Source organism: Anabrus simplex, chromosome 1 (assembly GCF_040414725.1).
Source record: "Anabrus simplex isolate iqAnaSimp1 chromosome 1, ASM4041472v1, whole genome shotgun sequence".
Classification (NCBI taxonomy): Eukaryota; Metazoa; Arthropoda; class Insecta; order Orthoptera; family Tettigoniidae; genus Anabrus; species Anabrus simplex.
Window position 1 is genome coordinate 454,764,582 of NC_090265.1, and position 21,409 is coordinate 454,785,990.

A 21,409-nucleotide genomic window follows, 5' to 3' on the forward strand; every position below is an offset into this window, starting at 1 on the left:
GCCGTCATCACCATTTCATCCTCATCACGACACGCAGGTCGCCTACGGGAGTCAAATCAAAAGACCTGCATGTGGCGAGCCGAACTTGTCTTCGGACACTCCCGGCACTATAGAAGCCATACGCTATTTTTTCCAAGAAAGGAAGGGTTTCATGTACTTCGCTGTGGATTCGTGTTGGTAGTAATTGATGTTTTAAGAAAGCTAGTGACATTATCAGCCCGTGCAAAATTAACAAAGTAGGAACAGGAATACATACTAGGCCTCGACGAATCAAGGAAATACATTATGCAAACCTGGAGTTATTTGTGATTAAAGTCGTTGGAGCAATAGTTTAATATGGAATCAGAACCACTGGGACAAGAATTTCAATTTCGTAGTCTTACATTAATGAGTTTCGGAACACGGCCTCCTGGTGAAAGACGAGCAACAAAGCCGCTTTATTGGAATAATGAATTCCTCATCTAAGGAAATACAATGACTATAAAAGGTGGTGAACTTAGACTCTTTCTAGCTCTCATAAGCCTATTACCGCTGGGGTCGGAAAGGAAAAGGACCTGACCAAGGGACAATGACCACTTCTCTTCATGTATATTTCTTTGGTTTCGTGGTTACAGTAATACACAGTGATGACCAGGGGGTTTTGGTGTCGAATTTCAGCGTTATGAAGAATTTGAAAGTGAGCGATTTATGAATCTATCACAAGCCACTTCGACTTTGATCAGGGCTGCTGTTTGGACGAACGCACAGAGTGTACGTGCGAAGGGGTGCGCCCGCCCTAGACCATCGGGGAAGAATGAGGAAGGTAACACTCAGAATGCCTCCCACAGTTTATTTATTTATTTATTTATTTATTAGCAAATGTACCCGTGCTTCGTACGGTATTCTACATTGTATACGGATTTCTCCGTAAATTACTTTAAATGCAGTGAATAGGACTATATTAAATTGCACCTACAAACGGACTTCACCATCAGACGACTCATTCAGTGTTCTACATGGTTGGTCCTGTGACATTTTCCCGTTTCTCCTATATTTATGCATTAGATTCAGTTATTCATTGAATGGAGTGAAATTTGGTACAGTTTTCACATACTACTATATTTTTTTGATACTCACGTGACCCTGGAATCATAAAATTTTGCGAACATATAGCCACTGGTCATGCCAGTATGCCTGCCCAATGTCATGATTGCATTTTTCCCATAAGTGTGCCAAACAATAACATGTTTTTAGGTAAACAGATAAAATAGAAAATGGATTATAACTGAGGATAGGCGGATGACGACAAATATGTAAATACCAAGTGAATGTATTGGGAAATCAGATGCCCCTCAATAAATTATACTGGTGTGAGTTATGGATATAAGAAAGCGGTAACAGAGGAGAAATTTAGGCGCAGAGATTCTTAGGTAAACAGATATTATGAGTAATGGTGTTTTTACTTGAGCTATTCGAGGACGGTTATAACCACCAACGATATTCCGCCAATATCCCGCAGAATGGCCGATTGACGCCTCTCTTGCCTTCTACCCAAGGAACAACCACGAATTTAAAGGCATGGTGAGGAAAATGGCAATACGTTACTTCCCTGCTGGCATGCAGTCAGAGACGTTGCCATGGTAAACTGTAGGTTCGTTATCGGTCTGTCGGTCACTCAGTGCAGAGCATGACACCCACAGAAAATAGTAAATTTCTCCGTCATTTGAAGAGTAAGTAAATTATGAACAAAACGAAAGTTGTTTATAATGAAGATGCTTTTCACATACGGTCCACGGAGTTTACATAAAATCAATAGTATAAGAGAAAATGGAGGAAAACCATTTTGGTTTTCCTATAAATCCCCCGTCTATTCAAAGATTTTAATATGATATGCATATCTAAACCTTCCTCGGGATGAGTATAACCCAAATATGAAGTTTGGTTGAGATCTATCCAGCCGTTTCGCTGTGGTGGTGGAACAAACAGACAAACAGACACTAAAAATAAAAACCACCGATTCGGTCTTGAGTTGACCTAAAACGGATAAATATCTGAAAAATTGGCAAAACAAACGAAATTACAGACAGCGGATGCCCTAAAACTTTATTTATATAGATTTATTTATTTATTTATTTATTTATTTATTTATTTATTTATTTATTTATTTATTTATTTATTTATTTATTTATTTATTTATTACCAGCAGCTTAAAATCAAGTTTCTCTGTCATTCCGAGTTCCGTGAATGGACTAGTATTTCTTTGTAGCTCCGCTGATAACTAACACGAACTTTAGGACCGATAAGTGGAGATCATCTTTACACTTCCACTATTATTTATGAGTCAATATAACCAGGAGAAAACTAATTAATGGTCACTTTCGCTGTTGCCTAACATGAAGTTCAAGAGCAGTTAGATCAAGGTACAACTACCTGTAATAAGGATATTTCCCGCAACGGTGAACGCAGTCTTCCTCCTTATTCATAAAAAAAAAATGTTCATATTATCTTTTATTAGCAAAACCACTGGGACATGATTTTCAGTTTCGTAGTCTTACACTGATGAATTTCGGAACACGGCCTCCTGGTGAAAGGCGAGAAACAAAGCGGCTTTATTGGAATAATTAATTCCTCATCAAAGGAAACACTCCGTTAACGCCTGAGAATGTGCGATGAAAGAAACAAAGAGAGAAATAATTACATGGTTGAAGATGAGTTAACAAATATCTTTGGTTCGTAACATATATTAAATCTTGTTAAACATTATGTTCCTCTTAGTTAGCTTTCAATGATGTACACCATGTTTTTAATGTTTCCTAATGCTTCACAAAGGAGAGAACAAGTAGGATTTCGAAAAGGGTCATTCCCGGGGAATGATTGGTTAAAGCTGGCCAAGGATCGCGAACTATGGAAGAGGTTGGAAAAGGCTTTCATCCAGCAGTGGATTGATAGTGACTGATGATAATACGCTGAAAAAGGCACGACATATTTTCTACAGTAATATTTATTACTACGTCTTCTTCTTCTTCTTCTTCTTATTATTATTATTATTATTATTATTATTATTATTATTATTATTATTATTATTATTATTATTATTATTATTATTATTATTATTATTATTATCATCGAATTGTAGGTGCTATATTCTACATGCTAAATTGCAACGTAGACATGAAGTGATATACAAAAGTTAGAGAGCCGAATTTACTTATGTTCATAACAGGGATAATATTTCCATCCAGCTTCTTGGCTGGGTGGTCAGTGTACTGGCCTTCGGTTCAGAGGAATCTGGTTTAGATACCCGGCTGGGTAGTGGTGGGGACGGAGCGGAGCGGAGCAGTTGTTGTGACGTCATCACCCGGTAGTACCGAGTAAACTACCGAGTGAATGTAATGTGGCGGCACGTTTAAATACGTTATTGGTATGGCAACGTAAATTCAATGCCCTTTTCTCACAACATAACCATTTCGCTGAATACAGCAATGTTGCTTTCTGCTGGAGAAGCCGACCTGCGCATTTCATCCTTGTGATGCCTCTTGATATAATCCCACAAATTTGATACGCCACCACCCGTCAAGTAAATGCGGCCGCAAAATTTGCATTTTGCTTATTTTTATCACCAGTAATTTCAAAGAAATCCCATGCATCAGACGGTTTTCGTGGCATTTGTGGTACAAATTTCTGTAAAAATTTATGCAATTCCTTAAATTTTCTAAAACATGAATACCATCTCAAAATGGGATTAAATATCAAACTAATGCCACAATTATTATCTACTATGCTTTGTATTATCTACAAACCACAACAAGCGGAGGAAATATAGACGCAAATTAAGAAACACAGACTGAATACAGGCATAATACTCTTACAAGGGGTGGCCACGACGTTCGGATCACGGAGTATCTTCAAACTTTGTACACATTTAGTAGTCCATTAGGACAAGATAATGTGCAAGTAGTAAGGTGTACTACTAAGGCGTTCTCGAGAAAATCTGAAGATAAGTTTTCGCGTCGAATATGTACCGGTGCGTTGCGATCATTGCGTGAAACGGTGGTGGTCGAGTGGTTAGCGTTCAAGCTCCGTAAGCGCTGGCTCGCTGGATCGAGTCCCGCGTGTTGTTTTGTTTTTCAACACTGGTCAAATTCTTTCATATACATTACAATTCAAAGGTAATATACTGAAAAAAAGGTATATTTGCATGAACGTTATTGGATTTCCAATGTTATTTGGCTCTTTACTAATGTTTATCATTACAAAAAATATTTTTCTTTCTTTCTTTCTTTCTTTCTTTCTTTCTTTCTTTCTTTCTTTCTTTCTTTCTTTATTTATTTATCTGTTTACCCTCCAGGGTCGGTTTTTCCCTCGGACTCAGCGAGGAATCCCACCTCTACCGCCTCAAGGGCGGTGTCCTGGAGCGCGAGAGTTTGGGTCGAGTATACAACTGGGTAGGATGACCAGTACCTCGCCCAGGTGACCTCACCTGCTATGCTGAACAGGAGCCTTGTGGAGAGATGGGAAGATTGGAAGGGATAGGCAAGGAAGAGGGAAGGAAGTGGCCGTGGCCTTACATTAGGTAGGGGCCTACATCCCGGCATTTACCCGGAGGAGAAATAAATGGGAATCTACGGAAAACCACTTCGAGGATGGCTGAGGAGGGAATCGAACCCCCATCTACTCAGGTGACCTCCCGAGGCTGAGTGGACCCCGTTCCTGCCCTTGTACCACTTTTCAAATTTCGTGGCAGAGCCGGGAATCAAACCCGGGCATCTGGGGGTGGCAGCCAATCACACGAACCACTCCACGACAGAGGTGGACTACAAAACAAATATATCATTTATAATTATCAACAAGTAAACGGCCCAATGCATAAAGTATTCCTGAAAAGGTATGCCTGTCGCGATTTGTGAAATCCCTCATACTTGACAGTGAAATCGAGTAAGGTACCCGGAACTGCTTTGCACCTGGACGCTCTGACCTGCAATATATATGAAAGAATATGACCAGTGTTGAAAAACAAAAAGTGAAAAGCGAGACTCGATCCAGTGATCCAGCGATTACGGAGCTTTAACGCTAACCACTCGACCATCGCCACCTCGTGCTCCTGACTGCAACGCACCGGTACACATTCGACGCGAAAATTCTCTTGCTATTTTCTTGAAAACGCTTTAATAGTACGCCTTACTATTTGCACATTATCTTGTCCTAATAGACTACTAAAAGTTTACAAAATTTGAAGATGATCCGTGATCTCAACGTCGTGGTCTGTCCTTGTTAAACACTTGTCGTGCGCTACACTGTGCTCTGGTCCTCCGCGAGTACTTACAGTTGTAAGCGGAGGGGATCGGTGGTGCGCTCTACCGCTACAACCGGATTACTCATCGGTATTACTCGCTCCGTCCCCACCTCTACGGCTGGGTCGAGCATTTAAGCTGTATATGGTTAATTCCTCAGGCTCGAAGAGTAGGTGTTTGTGTTCGTCTCAATACACTTCTCATTATTTACGTACAATACTTCACACTACCAAAAACCAAACCAAACCCCATGGCACTACAGCCCTTGAAGGGCCTTGGCCTACCAAGCGACCGCTGCCCAGCCCGAAGGCCTGGAGATTACGAGGTGTCGTGTGGTCAGCAAGACGAATCCTCTTGGCCGTTATTCTTGGCTTTCTAGACCGGGGCCCCTATCTTACCGTCAGCTAGCTCCTCGATTCTAAAAACGTAGGCTGAGTGGACCTCGAACCAGCCCTCAGGTCCAGGTAAAAATCCCTGACCTGGCCGGGAATCGAACCGGGGGTCTCCTGGTAAGAGGCAGGCACGCTACCCTTACACCACGGGGCCGGCTCTTCACACTACCAACCACCATATAAATAGTGATCACATCCTAACATACGGGCAAAAGGCATCCAACCGCAAAACTGGGTTCAATCCACGTACAGTGATGACCTCAAATAATTGGAAGGGGACCAGGAAGAAGAAAAAGAGTGGAATAATAGCACAATATTTTCTCAACTGTGTTGTCTGCAGCAGAGTGCACTCTCAACACAATCTTACATTCTTGGTAGCAGAATTCAAGTCCGGAAGGACCAGGTGCGGTGCCTCCCTACCGAACGAGTTTGTTTCACGGCCCGGGCTGTGTAGCTGCTATCTTAAGATAGAAGACAGTGGGTTCGAGTTCCACTGTTGGTGGTCTATGGTTTCCCATTTTCACACCAGGCAAATGCTTCCTTCCGCGTCCTAGCCCCGTCTTGTCGCATCGGCCCCGTAAGAATTGGCTGAGTCGATACGACGTAAAACCAATAACAAAGTGATTTCTCCCTGGATTACAGTGAAGGACTCGTCAGCTTCTCAAGCCGTAGCCGAGAGTTAAACGACCTGAAGCTTGAGGTGGTCCTGTGATGGATGTAACTGGCCTAGGTAACAAGACGTAAGGACAGTTGGTGGACACTTCATTACACGTGGTGCAATAAGAACTCAAATGCACGTAGGCGTGCTTCAAGGATCTAGAACCCACGCGGACTGCTCCATTAAAAGAAATTTAAGTCACTCCTTCTTTATTTAATAATGTCAGTATATCTAACATTTTATGTGAAAAGGTCTCGGTTTTCCCATAAATATTTTCGTGCTGCCTACTGTAGGGTACAGCTACTCAGCTACTTTGGGTTGGAATTTCTAATGCTCATTTCTGTCAGAGCTGTTTAGTCACTAAATATCTTATTATCGAGATTTCAACTGTCCAAGAATGTGAACCCTTGGCGATGAAGGATAAAGTCATCGGAGTCAGCGCATTTCTTGGCTAGGCACGATTAGACTTTATTCAACGTCTGTGCCCAGTACGCCTCAGTATGGCACCACGATCGGTTTTGCTGTTTTCTTATAGCTGAATAACTTTCGGTGGTGCTATCCGAGGATCCAACTAGCCTCCGGGCTAATGACTTGATCGACAGACGTGTTAAGTACAGTGATAACATTTTACTCCATGCTCCTTACTGTCGTGTCTCGTTTTTTTAACATCCTTTCGAAGCCAATTTCAAATTAAGCAATTAAACTACATAATTTAGGTGACGTTTATATTATTATTCCTTTATTTACATAACATGACTCAAGCTAAGAAGCTTGTTATTCTGCCAAATCATGTCTTAATGTAACGTATATACCGGTACAGTTTAACAAAAAGAACACACACACAAATGCTAAACTGTACACATAGTTATAAATATACATTTTAGAAAAGGAATAAAATAAAATAAAATAAAATAAAATAAAATAAAATAAAATAAAATAAAATAAAATAAAATAAAATAAAATAAAATAAAATAAATGAAATAACCTAGAATAAAGAAAATTGCCCTAATGTGTCAATAAAAACAAATTTAGCTCGAAAAGTAGTGACAGGGAGTGAAATAATACAGCAGAAAAATACAATTCATGTATTTGCACTCAACTTAATCCGTCCAAGAACCGCTGCTTACATTTCTTTTTAATACCGGTTCAGATATGCTATCCCTTAGATCATTGAACAACGCATTATTATTACCGTAGTAAGAAGGGCAATTTGACTACCACATTTGTTACCAGAACCTTGATTGTATCCAGAGTATTGCAGTTTCATTCCATAATGCCCGGAGATCGACTGCTACAAGGTTACTTCATCATGAACAGCTGCCAAATAATTATTAGTTATTTGACGGTTATGCAACTGAAAAAAAAAATATTTGCTGTCTTGACAAGAACCATCATATTCTCTCGAGAAAAAAGAAAGACATATCTTATCTCTTGAAGGTAAAGTATTACCTTGCGACAATCCTGCTGCAACAAGTACATTTGCGCAAACGACTTCAAACACTCAGCAGGTTTATTAACAAAGTAGTTACTGTACTTCACTAAAATACAACATTTTACCTTAATTTGCTTTGAACCATAATAGCTTCTTATTACTCTTGGCAAGAGGATATGTCCTGTAAGTCTTAGGAGTGGTGAGGAGAAGAATACCCGTGTGAGTTACATTACATCGTAACTTGGCACTTCATTTCTTCATAAAACGGCTGTTAGGGCATTTGGCCCTCTCTTACACTTAAAAACACGCATACTTTGAGATTTCACAATTATTTGGGGGCTGCATGCATATAAAAATGGCCACATTTTACAGCCGAATATCCTTCTTGACGCCAGCTCTGTGAGGAGGAACGTATGGACTACTGCGTGTGTCTGTGGTGCTTGGTAAAGTGATGTGTGGTATGACATACATGAAGAGGTATGTATTGAGATGGACAGAAACATCCAGTTACCGAGCCTGAGGAATTTACCAGATACAGCTAAACTAACTGGCTCGACCGGGAATCGAACCCAGGACCTTCTGAACTGAAGGCTGATACGCCGATATCGCGGAAAAATCATTCACCTCCCCGTGGCCCTATTACATGGCCTCGTTCAAACTCAGTATAAACTACTGATACTTCCTTCTTCGTCTTCTTGAAGGCATGTTTGACTCTCACCTACTTCACAACGTTTACACCGGACGATAACTAAAACGCTCACGAAGTGCACAGAGCGTATTTAAAGCAAACCTGCTCTGAAACGTCATATGGCGCTACTACACTTTGTCGACTAGCGCGCAAATTTGAATAGGCATCATCTTTCAGATGTGCGAACACGCCTCCCAAATTTCCTTTATCTAACACAATTCCATTTTGGTGTTGGGATTTAATAATAATAATAATAATAATAATAATAATAATAATAATAATAATAATAGTTTAACGTCCCACTGGCTACTTCTACGGTTTACAAAGACACCAAGGTGCCGGAATGTTATCCCGCAGGTGTTCTTTTACCTGCCGACAATCTACCTACATGAGTTTGGCGTATTTAAGCACCTTCAAATACCACCAGACTGAGCTGGGATCGAGTCCGCCAACTTGAGCTTGGAAGGCCAGCGCTCTACCGTCTGAGCTTCGCAGCCGGCGTTTTCACAATCGATAACTCCGAATAATTCCCCCTGTTACGAGTAATCCATGCGACTACTTCTCTTGTTCACTTCGATGTTTTCGGTTACAGTACTGTAAATCATATCTGGCTATAATTTAGGCCTCCTGCTTGCATGAATTCATAAGTTAATTTTGACACAAAGCATCTTCTCAAAATTCACGTACTTCAGACTACAAGGAAAATTTCAATGATTATAAACTACGTTTTACACTCAACTTCCTAGATAAGTAGAACATTCCTGAAATGTCTTGAAATGAATTCACTAGGTCCTGTCCCTGAGCGCGAGGTGCTAGAATGTGATAACATTAAACATCAATAATTTTATACCCTTTTTTACTTGCCACGGGAAGTTGAAATAATATTACTCACCATTTCCTCATCGCTTTGTTTGTGGACGTTAATAGTGAGATTTTTGTGGTTTTTAGCGTTCAGGTCTTCGATGTGGCGAGAGGACAGCTTTGGTTCACCAAGTTTCCCCATCTGAAATGACAACAAAGCTCATTGTAAAATATAAAAAAGTATTATTTTATACCGCAGGCATTACTCTTTTTAGAATTGGCATTACGTCGCACAGACACAGATAGGTCTTGTGGCGACGATGGGATAGGAAAGGTCTAGGAGTGCGAAAGAAGCGGCCGTGGCCTTAATTAAGGTACAGCTCCAGCATTTGCCACGTGTGAAAATGGGAAACTAAGGAAAACCATCTTCGGGGCTGCCGAAAGTGGGGCTCGAACTCACTATCTCCCGGATGCAAGCTCACAGCTGCGGGCCCCTAACCGCACGGCCAACTCGTCCGGTGCAGGCATTACTAGCATTGCTCAAACATCAGTCACTTTCATTTCGTCAAAGCCAAGAGTATAATAACAATTTCCCTATGGTTGGCATTTCACAAAGCTTCATGAACATCTTTTTTAAGTGAGAGGTGAGTTCAGATTACAGAGTATTTTGTTTAAATCCTTCTAAAGTTGATATTCATTAAGCCTACAATCAAATATTTATTATCGTATTAAATCTCACTTCATCCCTGATTGAATCCCCAGCAGCACTGCCATCAGCTGTCAAGGACAGTCCAGTTTCACTGAAGAGGCGTACTAGGGAAATGAGGAGTGAGTTACCTTCCCGTCGCTTTCCTCACTGAACCAGAATGTCGTACTACACATCAGTCTGACAAACCCACCGTAATGCATGCACTAAATAATGCTTTTGCCGAGCGAGTTGACTGCGCGGTTCGGGGCGCGTAGCTCGGTCGGTACTCCAACTACTTCAGCATATCTTGCAGATCTTTTTTCTGCTCCTTTGTAATGGCAAACATCTGAATACATTGTAAAAAAGTCACAAATAACAAAATGTATCACCATATTGTCATCTTAGTAACACAACTGCATAATACTGAAATGAAATTAGTGTGTTGTGGTATTTCCTCATGTATATGCCTCATTCATATGCTATACTGCTAATAATAAGAGTTGATGTTGTAGCTACTCCGACCACTACTCTTATACCTTCATATCTTCCACATAATATAAATAACATTTGTTTGAGCGCCAGTTGCTTTTTTAAGAAAAACAACAAAATTCGGTAGAGCATACCTCTTATATCAATTATCTCAAGGCGTGAGGTGATAAACTCACATATCTGGCAATATACAGGGATATGGATCAGGACAATATTAAATTACTGTTGCATTTCCACAATTGAGGATTGTACATGGAACTGGAATCACTTATTATAATTAAAAATAAAACTGAGTTTATGACTAAATTTACGTCACAATGAACAATCATTTACGTCTTTTAATTTAACAAAAGAAATATATCGTGAGATTTGCGGTACAAAGAAAAGGAAAATTTAATCTAAACAAAAAAAGCTATTGGCATGAACTTGAAGTGAGATGTGATATCGCCGCTGATTACACTCTTCTTCATGTTATGAATGCATAACATGGCTGATGCTTTAATTACCTGTAGTCTGCATACACCGCTGTTGAACTTGAAATTCTTGGGAAAACCTGTGAGCTGAAGTCGGGAGCCGTCTGCTGTAATCTTCTTATGTCACAAGGAGTTGGCCTACATACCATGTACGCGTGTAGGGAGCTCCAATGTAATTACGTCCACTCAATATATTATAAGAAATTGTAAAATATTCTTGAAGCACCTTGTGAAGTCCATCCTCACAAGAAAATGATGTTTCTTTATCAGCATAGTACCCGTCTCTGCTCGGATACAAGCACCACTTGTAGACTTCCTCGATGATTACCTCTTGAAAACACAACTCTTAGCTCTGACCATCACACTAAGACCACTTCTTCCATTTGATACATCAGACTGTTACATATGATCTCCACAATATCAACTGCTTATGAACTGAGTAAGAACAGAATACCTCTCCCCATCGAAGCATCACCTTATATCACCTCGCGATGACGACTCATCTCCCCACTCACTGTTCATCCCTTCCACTTCCACATACAGTAGCTGGCGAATACTGACACTTGGTCGCAATCACGTGTCCACGCACTGATGTCATCAGTCATGTGTCGTCTAAGCGTACCCAAGCGGTCCAAGAATGACTATGCCGAATGCGTCACCGGGAAAACTCCTTGCACAGCTAAACATAGCCTCGATTGCAAAATACTATGCCAGCTCATCTAGCCAAAGTTACAAGCCACAGCATGACAATATGAAACCAACAAATCTCACTTACTACAATACAGAATAATTACAAACATATTCACTTAACCTATGATTAAATACAATAATATACGTGATACCTAATTATTACAGTCTAAGTGATGAGAAACAGAATATATAAAATCTAATGAATCGGGTTAATAATAATAATAATAATAATAATAATAATAATAATAATAATAATAATAATGATAATAATAATAATAATAATAATAATAATAATAATAATAATAATAATAATAATAATAATAATAATAATAATAATAAATACTGAATAGAATCTGTAACCATGTTGTACGGTTACAATGTCCGACAGGTAAGGTTGGAGGGAGGAGCACTGCACGTGCCGTTTCACGATGTTGCCACATTCCAGCATTCCTTTCTACATACTCTTACCCCTCGCTTCCGGCTCACTTGTTCCCTCCTTCATTCTGACCGCTGTGATCTGTTGTAGACTACCTGGCCAGGCGGTGTCGTCCCATTTGCGATCACTCTTGTACAAACAATCAGGTTCTTATCAGTGACAGTGACAGGTTTGGCAACTCCCAGCAAGACGAGTTGCCCTGAAGTGTGATATCCATGGCAACCGCAGTCGCCCCACCCTCGCTTCCATGGCAACCACGCAGCCACTCCCTTTATCCAGCCTCGGCAGGCAGTAAACGGACCTCCCTCTAAGAAATGTCAGACACCAACTCTTATTATTAGCAGTATAGTATACGCCAATGCGGTTAGGGGCGCGCAATGGTGAGCCTGCATCCGGGAGATAACGGGTTCTAACCCCACTGTCGGCAGTCCTGAAGATGGTTTTCCTTAGTTTACCATTTTCACACGTGGCAAATGCTGAGGCTGCACCTTAATTAAGGCCACGGCCGCTTCCTTCCCACTCCTAGGCCTTTCCTATCCCATCGTCGCCATAAGACCTATCTGTGTCGGTGCGACGTAAAGAAAATTGTAAAAAAGAAATTCGCCAAACTGTATACATCCATTGGCGACAACTTTACACTACGATCACCACTTTCGTCTGGTTTTCTTAACGAGAAATTAAATAAGAATTCTCGACGGGAGACATCGGTAATACGACTACATTAATCAGGAACAGCTGTTTACAGTTTGTAACGCTTTTGTCGCAAAAAGCGAATGGAACATAGTCTTCTGTCCCGTGGAGTGGTGGTGATCATTGTTTTAAGATTAAGTACAACTAGGCAGCCGTCCTCTATATAACTAATAGATAAAAAATGGAAGGGGTCCGAAACTTCGAAAAATGAAGGTATCGGCCAGAGAAAGATAAGGGCTAGGAATGGCGTGAAAATGAAAAATTCGCTAGGCCTCGAGTGCTCTAATACCATCAGGGTCGGAAAAGAAAAAGAGTTGACTAATGGAGGTCGGATAGGATAGATGAAAGTGAGGAGCCTGTCACAAGTAGGTGGAAGCAATGCCAGGAGTCGGCTAAGAGCCCCGTAGTCACCAACCCACGCTCCCAAGTTGAGAGCCCCTGGGGCCCCTTTCAGTTGCCTCTTATGACAGGCTCTGGATACCGTGAATGTTATTCTACCGCCCCCATCCACAGGGGTTTGTTCCGTGGATTTCAAAGTGCTCTTCGCTTAAGAATTTCGCCTTACTGAGGCAGTCTCTTGCAATATACTTTCTTCAGCTTATCTCAACTATTTATAGGATCGCTGGAGCCACACCGGCTCATTTGGTTTTGCCTGGGTTTTAAGGCTGGATGACCTTCCTGATGCCACGTGATCTTTGAGATTAAAATCTTAACAGAGGATCGACTGGGATTCAAAACTCAGTGTTCTGAGTGAGAAATCAGTAGCTAAACCACTGAGTTCATCATGGCCCTTGGCTGTCTTGCAATATGTTCAAACTAAAAGCAAACGTGTATCAAGGAGATATCAAACATTTGTTTTTTTACAACAACAACAACAACAACAACGACAAATGTAAAAGTCGTCTGTTTGCGCATACGCTTGAACATATTATTGTCTGCCAGAATTCAATTCCGGCATTTTGAGCGCAAGAGACAAGTGAGTGCTCATCCATTTGAGGTACTCCACTATCAGTCAGTCAATACTGATCTGCATTTAGGGCAGTCGCCCAGGTAGCAGATTCCCTATCTGTTGTTTTCCTAGCCTTTTCTTAAATGATTGCAAAGAAATTGGGAATGCATTGAACATCTCCCTTAGTAAGTTATTCCAATCCCTAACTCCCCTTGCTATAAACGAATATCTGCCCCAATTTGTCCTCTTGAATTCCAACTTTATCTTTATATTGTGATCTTTCCTACTTTTAAAGACACCACTCAAACTTATTCGTCTACTGCACTGATGTCATTCCACGCCATCTCTCCAATGACTGCTCGGAACATACCACATAGTCAAACAGCTCATCTCCTTTCTCCCAAGTCTTCCCAGCCCAAACTTTGCAACATTTCTGTAACGCTACTCTTGACGGAAATCACCCAGAACAAATCGAGCTGCTTTTCTTTGGATTTTGTCCAGTTCTTGAATCAAGTAATCCTAATGAGGGTCCCATACACTGAAACCATACTCTAGTTGAGGTCTTACCAGAGACTTATATGCCCTCTCCTTTACATACTTACTACAGCCCCTAAATACCTTCATAACCATGTGCAGAGATGTGTACCCTTTATTTACAATCATATTTATGTGCGTTTGTGTGTTTACCTGTGTGTGTACTATTCACGACAATGGAAACTCTTGATGTTAGAATATATTTCTGTAGCCTTTCCATTTGCTCTCTAGAGACTGATGCCGCAGATATTAATGCTTCAACAACTTGAGCATTAAAAAATCCATTGGACTGTAAGAAATTCCTAATACTCGAGTTGCGTTGACCTGGCCAGTATAATTGAACAGAGAAAGTGGGCCAAGTTCGTGGCCGTTCACAAATAGCACCTTCTCCTTGCAATTGTATGCATCACTCATGTTCCCGGTCAGTGAGTAGCAGTGTTCTTGGCTGTCAGAAGCTTTCATATGCTGGGCAGTGAAACGCTCGCGGTCTAAGTAATGACCACGCTGTCTAGTTCCATATCCATACAAGCTGGGACTTGAACAATGAGAAGAGTAGGAAGGCAACACTGAGCGATTCAAGTGTGAGGAACTCGTGTTTCCACTAGCGTGTAGTCTCACAGTCGACTAGCATAGAGTTACTCTGCCCAGTGCAACGGGCCTGCAGAGGATGGTCTGTGCACCCGGAAGGACGCGGGCTTGTGGTCAGGAAATCGAAGAAAAGCATGAGACTCCCACTCCTGGAGTGCCACACGGCTCTGGAGTTCAATTAAGTCTATCCAAAAAATATGCACTAGGTTAATTTCCTGGGGAAAAGACTGCCATATATAGATATAACCACCAAAACTTTCTTAGTACTCGGATTACGTATAGTGAAGACTTTACCTTCACTGTTCCAGGGACCTTCATGCCTTGTATTGAGATGACTGTACCATTGTTGTTTTAGTAACCAAAGAAGGTGTGGAATTCATTTGATTTATGTGGGCATAAATCCAGGAGAATTGACATCTCTAAAGGATGCTGTCTGTGAACAGAATGGGTGTAGTATATTTCTAACAAGTGTAAAATAGTGCTGAGAATTTTTAAATGACCAAATGACTCGGAAATACAGAGCCAGTACATCAGACACAACCTTTATTAAAGGTGAAGAACAAATGCATCCCGCTAGCACTCTAGGAGATGCACTTTCATGAAATATCTGTGAGAGTACGTTGCATTGATGGACGCATTTCCCAATATTTGAGATTGGGACGATAAACTTGCTCATGGTTTTGTTTCAGGTTAATAAAACAAGTAATATTATAACATAATGTATATATCTACCTAGTAAAAACGATTGGCGAGTTGCTTCATGGTACTTCCTACTTACATTTTTCAACGAAATAGGCCTATCAGTTTCTTATCAGAGGTTTGAAGATGTTCGTTTCACTAACAACTTGTGTCTCATAATTTACGACTTCTAGAGACCAACTGGGCACAGCACTGAATTCACTTACTTCAAACATCTAATGTCAAACTTGTTTGACATCCTTAGATCATTTTTTGTTCTTTAATCTAATTTTCAACCTCATTGTCCACTGCCCATACCACACGATTTTCTGAAGGGAAAAATTCCAGCTGTGTTCACCGGAACTCTAATGTCTTATCATCTATGTGGAAATTCAATGAGGAAGCCACTGCAAAATTCATCCCTACCCTATAATGTAACCTATGATGACTCCTTATATGGATCAGTGGTAGTGTGTCAGCTTCTGGATCCCAAGAACGCGGTTTTAAACTCGGCAGAAGCAGTCGGATTTTTGACCGATAAAAAATATTATATCTCGACGCTCCATGACGTACGATGTGGGCTCGTAAAAGACCTCTGTCACATTCGTCATTCATCCTACAAAATTAATTAAAACTCAGCCATAGGTCACCAATCTGGAAGAGTAAACCAGAACCTAAAATAGATTCACAGGTTGCTATGATGATGTCAGATTAAAATGTTGCACATGGTAACAGAGGCCATATTATTATTATTATTATTATTATTATTATTATTATTATTATTATTAGCCTGTGACAATTTAAAACTTTTATTCATTCTTTAATTGGAAACGTATGATCTGTATTTTGATTTGCTTATCGAGATGTATAATTTACTGTGATAGTGATCATTTTCAAGAACCGTTGTGGTTTCTGATTTAATAGTCTTGAATAAATTAAGAGCTTAAGAATCATGATGCACGCATTTCTCTGAAAGGTGGTCCATCAGGTTCACGCAGCAGGAATACAACAATGATGCTCCGAGCAGTAAGGTGATCAGAAGCAGCAGAGCGTGGAGTATGGGATAATGTATGCGAATATTGCTGTTCTGGTTACTTTACGCACCGATGACCACAGCCCAGTGTTTATCATACTTCCTCAACTTGACATGTTCTTTGTTTTAAACTTCGTGAATATTTCAGAAGCAAGGATCTCAGCTGCCCAGCCGAGATGATAAAATATGCTTGAAAGGTTCGATTCCTCATCAGGAAGTCTACGAATGTGGAAATGAACTGATGGTGTATGATACTTAGGCGTTTAGGAACTGTGATAAAGATTGTGGGTTAGAATATTGGTGCAGTATTCTGAATTTCAGAGCGCTTAAATATAAGGGTATAGGGATAGCCAACCTGCATCTTACCCACAGGGCCCAGGTTAAATTCCCGGTTCAATCAGGGATTTCAATCCTTAACTGAGGTCTGGAATGGGTCCATCCCCTTGGCTGAATGGTCAGTGTTATTAGCCTTCGTTTTACAGTACCGAGGGTTCGGTTACCAGCCGGGCCGAGATTTTAAATGAGTTACGTTAATTCCTCCAGTCGAGGGCTAGGTGTTCGTAATAGTTTAAAAACACATCTTGATTTACAATCTGCCACAGAAATACGCAGTAGTGAATGCATCCCTATTAATAGCACTGGAGTCAAGAAGGATATCTGGCCGTAAAACTGGTTCAAGTCCACATTAATGCCAATCCCAGGTAATTAGGAAAAGGCAAATAAATAAATAAATCAAAAAATAAAAATAAAAATAAATAAAAAATAAATAAAAAATTAAAAATTAAAAAATAAAAAATAAAAAATAAAAAATTAAAAGTTAATTAAAATAAATAAATAAATAAATAAATAAATAAATAAATAAATAAATAAATAAATAAATAAATAAATAAATAAATAAATAAATAAGGGTTCTCCTACCCTCATGAGTTAAACAGAGGAGCTGCTGATATGAGAAACATGGGACCAGGTCTTGCAAGCCAAGCAGTACAGTTGAGGATGGCATCTCGCTAACCACGTGACACACTAATATCTGCAGGTTACCTGGCTGGGGAGCAATCTTCTTGGTAGACGAGGACCCTTAATGGGATGCATGTGTTACGAGGGATGAGTGGTGAATTCAAGAGAATCGTGTCGTTCAAATTATCGGTACATTTTGTATAACAGTTGCCGTTTCAAATGGTCAGCTATCGAAGATTTTGGTCCAAGTAAGTTATAGAACCCCCTTTCAATGAAAAATCTAAACACACTTGCATAGTAATATCAAGTTAGGAAAGTGACAAGCTGCGTTTAGTGCAATAACATTTTAAACTCGTTCTAAAAACATGGTAGAGCACCTTTGTAATTGCAAAGTGTGGTCGAACCTCCGCGTATTAGCGTCTCAAGAAATCTTTTTGACCGAAAGAGTAGAATGCGTAGTATGGACCACGTAAGCTTGCATTCGGGAGGTGGTGGGTTCCATCCCCGCCCTTGGTAGCCTTGAAGAGAGTTTTCCGTGGTGACCAAATTTTAACACCAGGCAAATGCAATTTCTTTTGGTTGATAAAGGCCACGATCGCTTTCTTCCAAATCAGCCGTTTCCTACCCTATCATCACTGAAAACCTGTCTGATTTAGTGTGACGTTAAACCGCTACGAAAAATTATAATGTGCTCCTCCTTTCTTTCGGTTGTCATTGTACTTATGAACCTAGAACGTTTCAGCCAATCACTTTTCGTGTCAGAAAGAATAAACATACGATCCAATAAATCTTCAAAGCAAATTTCTTTTAGTGAATTTAGGGTTTTCTTTTAGTGAATTACCGAAGGTTTGAGGAAATGGTTTTTATATCGAAGCCGTAAGGAAAAAAAATGACATGTAAAATGAAGATTGAAAAGAAAATGCATTTAATAAGCTTCTTAATAGAACACAGTTTCTGATCTGCCCAGTATTTTCAGTGTCCGCTCACTTCAGCATCCTCTTTGATTAATGTTTCAGTAATGTTTAGACAAAAGAACGATCTATTTATTGCTAAAAAGAAAAAGGAATGTCGGAATTAACTTTAGAGTATTGCTCCTGTTAAAACGGTCGCCCTTGTCAGGAAATGGTAATTCGAAATGTGGGAACTGAACCCGAACTGTATGAGATGCTGCGTTTAGATCTTGTTAGAATTTTTTTCAACACAAGTTCCTTAACACGGTATGAATATGAAGTGGCGTATGGCTTTTAGTGCCGGGAGTGTCCGAGGTCATACCTTAACATGGTGTAAGTTAACGACTCAGAGCTGTCACTTGTAAATATCCTTAAATGTCACCGACCTCAGCTGGGATCGAACTCACTATCTTGGGAACAGAAGGACAACGACTAGTAGACTATGCCACTGTGATCAGCGAAGCTAAATCTAATTTTAATAGGTGAGGTTCTGACATAGGATGATGGGGTTTCTGCCGGTGTTAAAGAAAATCACAAAGTTTTTTTCCTTGACCAACATGGCTCATATATAAAACTTCACTTTTAGGAATAGATTCGTAAATTTGATACCAGGTGGATCTGTCAATGCACCAATCTAATGAACAGAAAATCATTCCTGAAAGCACTCATATCTCCAAATCATGCTTAAGAAAGAATGCTAATGTATTTCTTTGCATGCATCAAAAGGTGCATGTGTAATTGACAAAGTGCCTAGGGGTAGAGAAAGTACAGCGTGACAGGGAAGTAATACCGTCTGGACCAGTCTTGTCGCCCACGCCCTAGACACTACTACTGCTTTTGTAGCATGCCGCGTAACTGCTCTCTGTTGTGTAATTGTCTGCTTATTGTTCAAATGGTGGTTTCATGTTCGCGAATAATATGCAGCAATGATATCTCGTCCACGGTGCCATTAAAATCCTATTTATTTCTTCAGTGAAAAGTAAGAAACGTGGCGCTATTATTGTATTAGCGTAGGATATGCCTTTCTGGAGGATCTACTTGGTTTTAAGTGACACACGGACAGCTTTATTAACAGCCATATAGTACAACAGCCATATAGTACGCTGATGAGCAACTGATTTAGAGATACCTAGCTATTAACTTGAAGCATCCTCTTTTGCCCTAATGACAGCGGCGATGCGCCGTGGCATGGACACCACAATACACCGAAAGTGTTAGTGAGTATAGTGATCCATGAATGCTGTACAGTCTCCCACAATGCGCAGAAATTGATTGGAGCAGCGCCCTGGTCAGGCACATAGCTCTCGACAGCATTCCAGATCTGCTCAATATGACTGAGGTCGGGCAACGATCAGGACTAGACAAGCATTCTCGTTATCATGAATGTTAAACAAGCCAATAGACTAGTTCAGGAGCCACAGGCCGTTGCATTTTGTTGCTGTACGAACAGATCTCTTGCAGGGGGCTGGAGGCGTACAAATGAGTGGACAAATTTTGACAGCAGGTTCATATATCGTTCACAGGTGAAGGGCATTGGTAGACGTAATCAAGGCCTCACACCGCTGGCTGCGCAGAAGCGTATGACGGGGGAAGTCATGTCCATGCGCGTACCGCCATGTTGCGGGCGCTCCTCAGCTTGACGAGATCGTATAGAATTCATGCATGAACGTATACATGTAACTGAAACATAGGCTCTACACTTTTGATTTATTGAAAATATGAAGTCATGTTCAAATGACAGCAGTCTACAACTTAAGTACGATTACGTGAGATACAAATTGCCTGTCTCTTAGCAGACTGGAGGGCACATTAAATATTTCCGATAGCAATAATCTTCAATCTCAGCAAAAAGGAAACCTGTGAAATAAAATCTTTCTATGACAGGCACATAGCTTATGATTCCTCTTTTATAAGTCATTACAGCAAGTTTTACTCAATTCTCTGAACATTTTGTTTAAAAAGTGTACATGACTGCAGAAATCTTTCTAAAACGATCAGATACATTTGTCATTTTATGAATATGAAATGCCGGCTCCGCTGTGTAGGGATAGCGTATCTACCTCTTACCCTGTGGCCCGGGATTCAATCCCTGGCCAGGTCAGATATTTTTACATGGACCTGAGAGCTGGTTCGAATTCCACTCGGTCTACGTGATTACAATTGCGGAACTATCTGACGGTGAGATAACGGCCGAGAGGATTCATCGTACTGACCACACGACACCTCGTGCAGGCCTTCAGGCTGAGCAGCGGTCGCTTCGTAGGCCATGGGGTTTGGATATGAAATAACGTAATTGGATTAGCAGAAGTTAAATTGTCATTTCTATGTGATTTGCACTTAATACATGCTGCCTGACATTCCTTACACTGGCGCTAGTCTGCCTCTATTGTGTATATCTTAAAATTAAATAAATGTCTAGGGTTAGTCTGAGTTTCTCTGAGTCGTTTAGGCTTAAGTAAGGAAGTTATAATTTAAGATGTGAAACCCTCCTCATAATATTATCTTTTTAAATACCCGCATTACTGTTTTTACAAACTCAATCTGAATTAACATTATCTGAGCACAAATAAATATTTAAAGTGCATTCTAATTTTTCTCGAAGATGAGCACCATGATTTACACCAGAAAAAATAAAGTTGAATGTAAAACACTTGCAAGAAGATTAATATCATAGTTAAACAGTTGTTCTGATTAGCGTTTTCTAATACAGACTAGAATTGACAAGTTTATAATCTTTATTTAGACTTTATATTGTCATTCCATTCCTGACCCGGTCGAATGACTGGAAACAGGCTGTGGATTTTCACTTTTATTTTCATTGTCAAATTTTTGTGGAATAGCGTATTAACAATTGTATTCTTTTATTATAAAGCAAGTGTAAAAAAAATAAGAACTTAAGACATGCGGTACTAATAAATCATTTTTCACATAATTTGAAGCAGTACTTTACCCTAATATTAAAAGCGTTGTGTTGTTGTTGAGTCATCAGTCCATAGACTGGTTTGATGCAGCT

The 21,409-nt window shown here is 40.2% G+C and overlaps 1 protein-coding gene across 2 annotated transcripts in view; it reads right to left on the bottom strand.

Annotated features, from left to right (window-relative positions):
- The window catches only part of LOC136867255 (uncharacterized), a 377,978-nt gene that overhangs the window by 111,177 nt on the left and 245,392 nt on the right, over positions 1-21,409 (bottom strand). For both annotated transcript variants that reach the window (XM_067144399.2, XM_068225005.1), the window contains exon 3: positions 9,333-9,443. In XM_067144399.2, the coding sequence (XP_067000500.2) occupies positions 9,333-9,443 (111 nt within the window). The remainder of the gene's footprint in view (positions 1-9,332; positions 9,444-21,409) is intronic.